This window comes from Barbus barbus (genome assembly GCF_936440315.1).
Source record: "Barbus barbus genome assembly, chromosome: 21".
NCBI classification, from domain to species: Eukaryota; Metazoa; Chordata; class Actinopteri; order Cypriniformes; family Cyprinidae; genus Barbus; species Barbus barbus.
Window position 1 is genome coordinate 28570985 of NC_136749.1, and position 11353 is coordinate 28582337.

An 11353-nucleotide genomic window follows, 5' to 3' on the forward strand; every position below is an offset into this window, starting at 1 on the left:
AAAGTTTTTTGAAAATCTAAAAATGCAGCATGTTTCCTGTGAGGGCTAAGTTTAGGTGTAGGTTTGGTGTACAGATTGTACAGTATAAAAACCATTACGCCTATGGGATGTCCCCATAAAACATGGAAACCCAACATGTGTGTGTGTGTGTGTGTGTGTGTGACATGATCCAGCTGTAGGTGTGTGTTCTGTGTCATATCCTTCATTTGTCTCTTTCCACTGATCTCACTAGTGCAAAAAGCCCCTCAAACAGAGAGGATCAGTATCAATTTATTGATTCTTTTATTGTCAAAACACTCATCTGAGTATTTGAGTTTTGCAATATAAATTTTAGGAAGAATTCATTTCCATTTATTTGAATAATTTCTTCAAAGTCAAGTTAATTCTGCAGCTACACTGATGTTCAGAAGTTTGACTTTCAGATTTTGTACTTTTGGAAGAACATTCTTATGGTCAACAAAGCAGAGAATAGTCAAAATATGTGAAATATTATTATGATTTGAAATAACTCTTTTCTGTTTGAATATATTGTCAAATGTAATTTATTTTTGTGAAAAATGTTGCATTTTCAAGAAACATTTCTAATTATTATCAATGTCCAAAACAGTTTTGCTGCTTAAATAAATTAAAAAGTCAAATATTGTGAAATATTATTACTATTTTAAATAATAGTTTTTTTGAATATATGCTCAAATGTAATTGATTGCTGTGATCAAAGCTGAATTTGCTGCATCATTACTCCAGTCTTGAGTATCACATGATCACATGATCCTTCAGAAATCATTCTAATATGCTGATGAAAGCATTTATTTGAAATGGACAACTTTTGTAACATTATAAATGCATTTTTGATTAATGTATTCAGATTTAATGCATACAACATCGTAGTGATCCTAAACTTTTGAAAGATGTGAACAAAAGTTTGATTCTGATTGATCATGTCAGAGTGATTTTCATGTGAACTTGTCTCATTAAAACAATGTTGTAATTATGTTTTTTTTATCTTGCTGAGGGGGGTCTGTTAATTAGAAAATTACAGCAAATTGGTACAGACAGTGAAGGTTGAATACATTTTCTTTTGTGCTAGGTTTGTACGCTTATCCATCATTCTCTGTGGCTGCAGGAGAATGATAAAATACCCAGATGAAGCATCAATTACAATCCTAATGCGCATCCTTTGCTCTTCATTATATCGCGCTGGTGCTAAAAGCTTCCTGCGTTTGTCAGGAAGTGAAAGAAATTGCCCAACGTGTCCATTTTATTCCAAACAAAATCACTTGAACGCACATCACGGCGTAATTACGATTTCCCAACATCCCTGGAGACTTGATTGTGAGGGAAAATCTGCTAAATCAATTTAAATATGGTACAATGGGTCCAAAAGCACTGCACTAGCTGAAAGCATCATCGAATTAGCCAACGATATTTAATCAGCAGTTACGTAAGCGGCGGAGGATGCTCAGCTTCTGCAGTTTTTCCCGTTGTGAACGCATTAGTGTTTATCTTTGGCTTGTTCCAGCTGACCCTCCAGAGCCCATCTTCTCCTAAAGTTTCCCACTAATCCAAACACAGCTGAGAGGAGCCTGCTGTGTGTCATCCACCGACAAAAGACTCCGCAGCACGTCTCATTGCTTACCGAGGTCTGTCAGTGGACAGGATCCCAGATCCACACAGAAAGAGTTTGACCCTAATTACACAACTGTATGTCACCGCCACTGTCACACGAAATGTGTTTAAAGCAACAGTTCACCCGAAAAAGAAAATCTGCTGAAAAGCATTCACCTTGAGGCCACCTGAGATGTAGATGAGTTTGTTTCTTCATCAGATTTGGAGAAATGTAGCATTACGTCACTTGTTCAGCAATGGATGCTCTGCAGTGAATGGGTGCCGTCACAATGAGAGTCCAAACAGCTGATAAAAACATCACAATAATCCACACCACTCCAGTCCATCAGTTAACATCTTGAGAAGACAAAAGCTACTTGTTTTGAGGAAACAAATCCATTATTAAGACATATTTAACTTTAAACCCTTGCTTCTGGCTAAAATATGAGTCCATAATAACGCTTGCTCCAGTGAAAAATCTCCTGTTTTCCCTCACATCAAAACCCAGCCACATATTAGTTTAGAGCTATTTTAAACTGTTTTCACTTGTAAACAGTGCATATTTCGCTCCTGATTCAGACCAGACGACTTTTTCACTGGAGGAAGCAAAATTATGGATTATGGATTACAAACATGCATTTTTCACTTCATAAAATGTTAACTGATGGACTGGAGTGGTGTGGATTATTGTGATGTTTTTATCAGCTGTTTGGACTCTCATTCTGACGGCACCCATTCACTGCTGAGCAAGTGATGGAATGCTACATTTCTCCAAATCTGATGAAGAAACTAACTCATCTGGATCTCAGATGATTTCAGGGTGAGTACATTTTCAACAAATTTTCAATTTTGTCCGAACTGTTCCTTTAAGGAGTTTAGTTTACATGCTCTAGGGTGGATGAGCAACACATTACGTCACATCTCAATGTAACAGTATTTTATTACAGTTATTTCTGGACTAACCTGAGATGACGCATAGAAACTCATTGTTCCATATGCATATGGATATTAAGTCACCTTTTACTATATTTCATCTCTTCAGCTCCTGAAAGTCCTTCACACACTCAGACCTTGAGTTTTTTTAGAAGCAAACCCCAGTGAGGTGACTGGATGCTTGAATATGCTCAAAATTGGAGTCATTTCCAGGCTGAGTGTATTTATTACTGCAGGTGGGCAGGTAATGGTGGAGATGGTAGTTGTGAGAAAATGGAAATCGTTTATTTGATGTATAGCGGTTAGATCCTGAAATAAAGTTGACAGCATTATGAATCTTACGCTGTGCAGAAACGTTAAAGAATATTAGATGTCTTAAACAGAACTGGTGTAAATGAGATCACAGATAGGTTCGGTTAAATCAGATGCTCATATACAGATAACATTTGATGTGTCTGTGAAATGAGACTTTTTTTTATAATTGCACATTTTACACACTCATGCCCATTAATGTTCTGGAGTTGGATTCACAAGATAATTCTTATGAACTTCTTGTACAGTTCTTGAAAAGTTCTCATAAATTTCTTAAGAACATCATTTCTTTCGTAAGAATGAAATAACAGCCTTTGATATCTGATCATTTATTATCCTACTCATGGTGTTGCCTTGTCTAATACACTGGTAAATCTTCAGTATTTGTCAAGTTATTATAATTGTTTTAGCAACCACCTGCCAATCATTTATTTAATGTAAAGTGTGTGAAATTCTCATTTAATAAAATTATGTAATATCAGATGTAGCATTTAATATTCATTATTCAAGGCAACCCAAAAAATGCATAAAATATTTCAAATATCTTTAAGACAAGTTTACATTATTTGTAGTGATGTTTAAGATCAGTGTTTTGTTTTGTTTTTCTGTTAGAAAATAATAAAATAAATAAAAAGTGGGATCGGATTAGAATTGTATTAAGAAAGTTTTGTGAATTCAATTCAAAAATAAAATAAATGAACGAATGAATGAATAGAAGGATTTAATAATAATTAAAAAAAAAAAAAAAGTTTGCCAGGCTCAAATACATAAAATACTTGATGCTCTAAATTTGTTCTCAAACTATGATCAGAATTTATATCCATCTTAATGTAATAAGTACTGATTATTCCACAGACAGAAGTGCAGACATATTTCCATCTCTTTGTATGTACATCTGTTCATGGAGACTGACATATTCTGAATGAGTTGGCCCAAATAAGCTCTAATATGGGCCAGAATTTATGCCAGCAGTCAAACGTCTGGCTTTTGTGAAACTAGCTGAAGTGAAATGAGAGGAAATACACCAGATCACTTCTGTATATGTGGCGAGTCAAACATCCTTCCACCTCGCTCTTCATTATTACAGAATTCACCTCCAAACTGGAGCAATAACTGTTTACATCAACATGTTTCCTGAATGATGCTCTATGAGAAACTAAGCCAAACATTTGAGTGTTTCCCGTCTCCACACGTACTCCTGAATCTGTATGTACACTCCTGTCCGGCTGTCAAAGACAATAACCCTTTGCAAATATTTGTCGCGTTTGTAGAGACACGAGACTAGTGGTTAATAGTTATTACGGACTAAGAGGAAATATGCCATAAACATTTTATGACATAAAAGAAACCATGATGATTTAATCATTTGGCACAGTCTTACTGTAATATAATACAGTTAATATTTTAGTAAATGACACTTTGTACAGTTTCTTTGGAACAATATGTACAATAATAATACAGTCACATTTTCATTATTTACATATATAAATAATGCATTTAAAGGTGGAGTTTGTGCTACTAGTGACAGAACTGCCAAAATAAGGTTAAAGTTTTCAAAGACACAGGGAAACAATGTCGTGAAAGTGCCAGAAATTATATATATATAAATTAAATATATATTTTTTATTTGTATTTTGAAATATATTTAAAGACATAATATTTTTTATTTATTTATTTAGGCCACATGTGTCTTAACACTTCAGGGGAATCAATCTATATATTGGCTTACTTATTTTAACATGAAAGCAAGTATTTTAACGGCACACTTCATCTTTAAATCAATCAGGAATTACTATACAGGGCTCATTTTCTTCATTTATTTCACCATTCATTCCTGTGGTGCAAGGTTTGCCATTTCCAGGACACTTGAAATGAAGACGTGTCTATCATGCATCCTCCATCAAACACGTACACAAACCATCAGTAAACCACACTGTCAGTTTCCAGAAAAGCATCGGCCTTTAGAAGTGAAAACCTTTCAAACATTTACGTGACGTGCTTGAGAGCGGCGCTTCTGTTGACCTTCATACGGCCGACAGCTGTGGCTCGTTTATCCCGGTGATCAATGTACTCATACTGCTGTCTGTTTATATTCAATAAAGTGAATGATGGCAAGTTTGCTATAAAGATGAGGTCACACTATACAAAAGGGAGTTTATCCTTTGTTTGCCGGCACTTCATTCGGTCTCTATGTACACAGTGAGTTGTGTTGTTTTGGCATTCTTTGTCGCCTCCGTCTTACAAGGAAGTGGAGTAAAGTTTACCATGCTGCATTTGTGTACAGAAAATAATTGCACGGTCGATCCCTGGCCTAAATGAAAAACTCCTGGTCAAAGTGCGTTCATGATCTCCTGTGGCTTTGGGAGAATGTTTTTCTCAGTTTCAGGAGGTTCCTTCCTGGAGCTCCATAGGATTTGTGGGCACCAACATCTACCCCAAATGCCCCTCATCATCGCCTCAAGTGTGTTTCTAACAGCCGCAGAAGTTAAATAAAAAATAATCGGATCCAAACAAGCATTGAACGTGCTGAGAAGAAGAGCTTTGTCTCTCCAAGCAGGGCTTGACTTGGTTATGAAGCCGACCACATGGGAGACGTTGTATGGTCCAAAACAGAGCACAAACACCAACAATGTTCCCAAAGCCAATCCAATCGCCCTCAGCCTTCTCCGCCGGCCGATGTTTGGCAGCTTCGAAAGGATGCGGATGAAGTTTATATAGCAGAAGCTGCAAATAAGTAAGGGAACGCAAAAAAGGACAATGCATAACTCCAAGCGTACGGGCAAAAGGATCTGGAGTTGAGCGTCGGTGAACCCCTCGTAGCAGACGTTCCTGGATGGCGGGACCATCTCGGATGGGTCGTAGTAGGGCACAATGTAGACGATGCTGAGATGGAGGATGGAAAGCACCCAAATGAAGATGCTGGCAAACACGGCGTAGATGGGTCTTCTCCACAGGGAGTGCTGGATTGGAAACGCCACACCAAGATAGCGCTCCACGCTCACCGCGGTCAAGAAGAAGGTGCTGTTGTAGATGGTCATGTAGAAGACAAAACCAGACAGCGGACATAGAAAGTAGTGGATATTCCACACCATATTGTTGGCCACTTCTTGCATCTTAAAGGGGAGGAAGATGAGGAAGAGCAAGTCTGAGATGATCAGGTTAAGGAGGAGGATGTCAATGGGTGCCGGTTTTCTCCAGACCTTGCGGCTGAGAGTGTAGAAGGCCAAGACGTTGGCCGGGAAGCCGGTGATGAAGGTGACGATGTAGACAGTGAGGCACAGATAATAATCACAGTTTTGCATGGTTGCTGGGTTCCATACAGTCCACAGGAGAAGGAGGCCTCAGCAGAGCTGGACGTTTCAGTCCTGGAAATTTGATGCAGTGTTAAAACCATGAAAAATGTCAGTAATATAGATCAAGGGTGTCCACTCCTGCTCCTAGAGGACCGGACGTTGTGCAGAGTTTGATCCCCAACACACTCGCCTGGAAGTTTCTAGCAATCCTAAAGATTCTTAGTCACTAATTTAAAATTAAAACCATGCTTTCTCCACATTTTTGGATTAAATGACTTCTGATTAAATTTGGAAAATAAATTCACATTAGACCAATATTTAAATCTCTTAATGAAACAACTAATATTTAAATATCAAAAACTGACCAACCTTAAATCACTTATTTGGCTTTGAATGCTCAGAAGTGTTCCAGACCACTGCAGCACAGATGCGCTAGACAACACTATAAATGCAATATAGCTAGATCTAAACTCTGGAGGATCACTTAATCATTTTATACTGTCTTATCACCCAGCCCTAAAACTTGCATTATGGTAAAGCGCTAAGGAATTATAGACATCACACTACGACTTTCTGTGAAGCTGCTTTGACACGTATTGTGAAAAGCACTACAAATAAATGACTCGACCTTGGCTAGCAGGTTCAGGAGAGTTTATTAAGGATTACAGTGGACCTATAGGAGCAAGATCGGACACCCTTGATGTAGATCAAACAGTGCTCACTGTGATGGTATACAAACTGTAAAACAATAACTTAACTCTATAAAACTACTGTATATTAAGACCAGGCCTGGAATCTGCACCCACAGAAAACTCTGCCAAAGATCAACACATCCCCAACTCCTTGCATAAATATTTTGGCGAATATGATGATTTAAAAGTATAAAACTCTTGGCTCCGTTCAACATGTTTTACTTTGTTTAAATTGCATTGCATTCTGCAGAAGTCCTAACGATTATAATCCAAATTAAGCACAGAACGGCCTGATGATGACCAGAATTAGCCGTTATTACAGGAATACGTCTAAAGGAAGTATTTAAACGCTTTATGAAGAAGGAAAAGGAGAGTTACGCAAGCATCAAAAAGTGACAATAACGCAATAAGGGAACTTTTACAACTCTAGTACGCTCGAAACCATCCCTGCTCTAATGTTGAGACAAAAAGGTGAACTCACCGCAAAGCACACTGGACCTCTCTTGTTTTCAATAGAGACTAGGGTCTATCTGCTGACAACTTCCGCACCAACTGTTTGCTTTCCATTTTCAATATTTAACACTCATAAGGGAAAATTAATAAATGTGGACCGGATCCAACCTGGCGTGCTCCTCGCGCACAGTCTCTGGAGCTGTATGTGTAGATGTGAGCAAGTCTATGCCGTCTTATCGGGATTTATACTGCTTCAGGGTGTGTGGGAGATGTGTTTAAAGATGATGGGTGTGCGCTTACATATGTGAGTGTGACTGGGAGGACAATGAATCAGTCTGGTCTTTCCTTTACTTTAAAACTCGGCATCAAGGCTATAACCTCTCAATGCGAACCATGTGACTGCATTTACAATCCCAAAACATCTCTGAAAGTTCATTTAAAAAGGCTGGGAATAATGCTGTATTTCATTCAGAGTTTGATGTTTTGGATGTCCTGCTTGAAATCTCTGACTTTAAAGTTGGAATGGCAAAACTTACAAAACTGGTTCCTTATTGGTTCCACAAAGAACCTTTAGAATCTTTGCATTTCTTATAGTGGAAAAAATATATTTTTTCTAGGTTCTAAAAGAAGGTTGCCATAGAAGAACTATTTTTGGTTCCTCAAAGAACCTTTCAGTGAACAGTTCTTAAAAGAACAATGTTTTTAATAATCTAAAGAACGTTTTTTGTGTGTGTGTGTGGGGGGAGGGGGGGGGGGGTTGCAATGGAACGTTTCCATGATTTTAAAGTACCTTCAAGAAGCCTTCAATGCCAATAAATAACCTTTGTTTTTAAGAGTGTTGATTACTAAAATGTGAAAAATGGTTATGTATACAGCGTGTTTCACAATACATGTTGCTTCAAATCACCAATAGAGGCGGTGTTAACTTTGCAGATGTCCGATTATCAACAAAGACATTTCCTAGCAAACATGTATTCTACAGGTGTACGATTATCACCTGAGGATCATTTACAGTGTTTTACACTCCTGCCTCTGCAAACGTTTGCTAAACCGCTTTTATTATCACCGGCTTTGATGGATTGGTCCATTTTATATGCTTGAAAGTGAACTTCTATCATGCGCTATGTCAGTCTCTGTTTACATGATGTCATGCTTTGCCATCTTGGCCAAATCAGCATTTACACTTTTCCAAGTCAGAATCTGGAAATCTCGACTTTCCAGGTTGATTGTAATACAGCCTTTCAAGTCTATTCTTCATTCAGTAGCTAAAATCACGGAAAAGCCCTGATGTTCAGCACAGAACCCCCCCCCCAAAAGTAGAAAATTCATCCCTTTCACAATGACGCGCAATACACTTTACTACACATGACAATGCTGTGTTTCAAAGCTAAAATTTTGATTGTGCAACAATGACTGATTCTGCTAGGGTTGTATCGGAAAAAACTCACTAGTTCCTTCATTTATTACTGGCTATACTGGAACGAAATGAGCCAAACTGAGTCAGCAAACTTGTACACTAATAGCTCATCCCAGCTGGTCAGATCATAGATAGAAAAGAGATGACCATGAGCATAACATCATCATCAATTTCACCCATCCCTAAAAAAGCAATAAAGTCATCAAAAGCATTTGATTAGTCACATAAATGTTGTCTTTCACATTATGTGAATTCCCCACAAAACATCCAGCATTAAAATATTAAAACCTCAAAAGCCTCAAACACATTAATTGCTAAAAATCAATGTCTGGATAATCTTAAAAAGTCAAAAGACTTACTAAACAAGGATTTGTTATTTTGTAAACTTACCTTTGTAAAATCCGAAGCCGTTTCATGGGACTGTGCCTGCTCTCCGTCCGCTTGGCCCTCTCATTGAAAATTAATTGTGACCAACTTTTTCCGAGCAGCTCCTTGTGCTTTACTCTGTCGCCCCCTCTCACATCGGTTCCTACGTGTCTGCGCCATAGAAAAAGTGGTTCGCCTATCGAATGCATGCCAAAAAACAGAGAGAGATGGATGATAATTTCACCATGCAGCACAGATCAAGTTAATCACATATTAAGTAAACTAGTGTTGTCATCAGAGAGAGTCGAGGAATGTTTCATAATGAAGGAGGCCCACTAAAGCCTACGGACTCTGTGAATTATAGCAACGGCCCTGCACAGACCTAATATACATCTGCTGACAATGACATATACAGCGAGCCCCCGAGTGACAGTCTCTTTTGTATTTATAGATTAAGATACGTGATTTTGTAGTCCATCATTTATTTTCCAGTAAGGAAGAGGGACATAAATACTGCTGAAGGTTTAGCATGATTTAAGGTCACGCATATGCGTGTCTAACAATTCCATGATTCGTTCTGGGATGATGTAAACATAGCATGCATGGATTTTTAAAACAAAGTTTATTTACATGATTTCAGAGTCAATACATCTGCTCAGACTTCCTATGCATGTTTCAACAATATGGCTCAACCAAGTTAGAAGAGTTAGAATCTGTTTTAAACTTGAGGCTTTGGTTAAAGATGCTATACGAATTTTCTTATGGAAGAGCATCCAGAAATCGAATCGATATCAGTGATGTAACATTACTGTTTAGCCGATCACAGGACTTTGAGGCGCTTTCTGCCTGTCAGTCATGTTCAGGTTTGCTCACGTCTTTGGAAGGCAGGATGTGGATGGTTTAAGTCTGTCAGAAGTCAGAATCTGGCTTATAGCACCTTTAACATACCCTCAAATACATCAGAAAATGGGTTACGTGAATACAGAACACTCAATGCTCATTCATTATATTTGTACAATAAAAAAACTCGTTTATATTATTTTTTGCATGTTTTTATTTAGTAGAAATGACACATCAAGCCGTTTTCTAAACGTGAGAAAAAAAACGCCTAGACTGTGGCTCCAAATAAGCTTATCTTATCTGCTCTTTCATCAAATTCACAACAATTTAATGATTACATATTTACATCCAAAAGACTGTAATATACACTTGAAACGCATTTAATAAAAGAACACATTTGAATGCAAATAAAAGGAAAAATATCATTCAGGGTACAAACATAGAAAAAAATAATCAATAACATTTTAAAGAATAAAATTAAATATAAGTGCAATATATTAGCAGAAGTACATAAATAATATAGTATGTCAGGAGAAAGTTAATGAAATTAATTTAAATTTATGCAGTGAAGTTTACGAAGCAGCAGAAGTGATTTACAAAAATGATGATTATAAAGCAAAATGTAAAAACATTCAGTTGGTTTGCAATCTGCTTGTTTGAGTGGCCCAAATGGGCAGGATATAACATTGGATCAACCAATGGTGTGAATTTGAGGAAGTGTGAAATGTCATTATTTTATTTGGTGCCGCTAGTGCTGCACAAATGACACCCTTCACATTGAATGCCCAGTTCAAAGACAGCATAAGCTCCCTGAAGGTGCATTTACCTGATAATGATACGGATCCTGACAGAAAACACTCAATGAACCAGCTTGAGCATTTTCCATTAGGATCAATATCAGATATCAATACCTGCTTTAGGCTGCTTCACCAGGAAGACGACCAAGGTCAAATAGCTTTACCAGAAAGTCTAAGTTGAGGGCATGTTGTACCCCAATAGATGCAAAAGTAATATTATAATATAAGTTATAGCATGCAACAGTTGGGTTCCAGAAGTAAAAACTCATTCATTTTCTCCATAGAAAAGCTGATTTTGAATGATAACAAAACCTTTATAAACAGAACTACTGCGAGATTCAAGGTTGTTAATCGATGCTATATGCTTTTGTTGAAGCCATCTATTTACTTATTTTTAAAATAACTGTTTAACTGCTGAATTTGTGGCAAAAAACTATAGTACCCATGATGCTGTACGGAAAATCCCACCAATCAGCGAGTCACAGTGAGCAAATATCATTAAAACAACTTGCAGGGAACGGCAACTCCCATGAAACACTGCAAATGAGGTAATGAAGACTCACTATGCTATCAAAATAATAAATAATAATTATGCATACATATAAAATGTGCGTGTGTGTGTGTGTGTATATATGTATATGTGTG

At 37.4% G+C, this 11353-nt stretch overlaps 1 protein-coding gene across 1 annotated transcript; it reads right to left on the bottom strand.

The window, feature by feature from the left end:
* Window positions 1-5180: 5180 nt before the first annotated feature.
* On the bottom strand, window positions 5181-6152 carry LOC306887707 (free fatty acid receptor 3; the record flags this gene model as incomplete). Its single annotated transcript, XM_079445672.1, has 1 exon — window positions 5181-6152. The coding sequence occupies one exon, from the start codon at window positions 6150-6152 to the stop codon at window positions 5181-5183; it is 972 nt and encodes a 323-aa protein (XP_079301798.1).
* Window positions 6153-11353: the final 5201 nt, after the last annotated feature.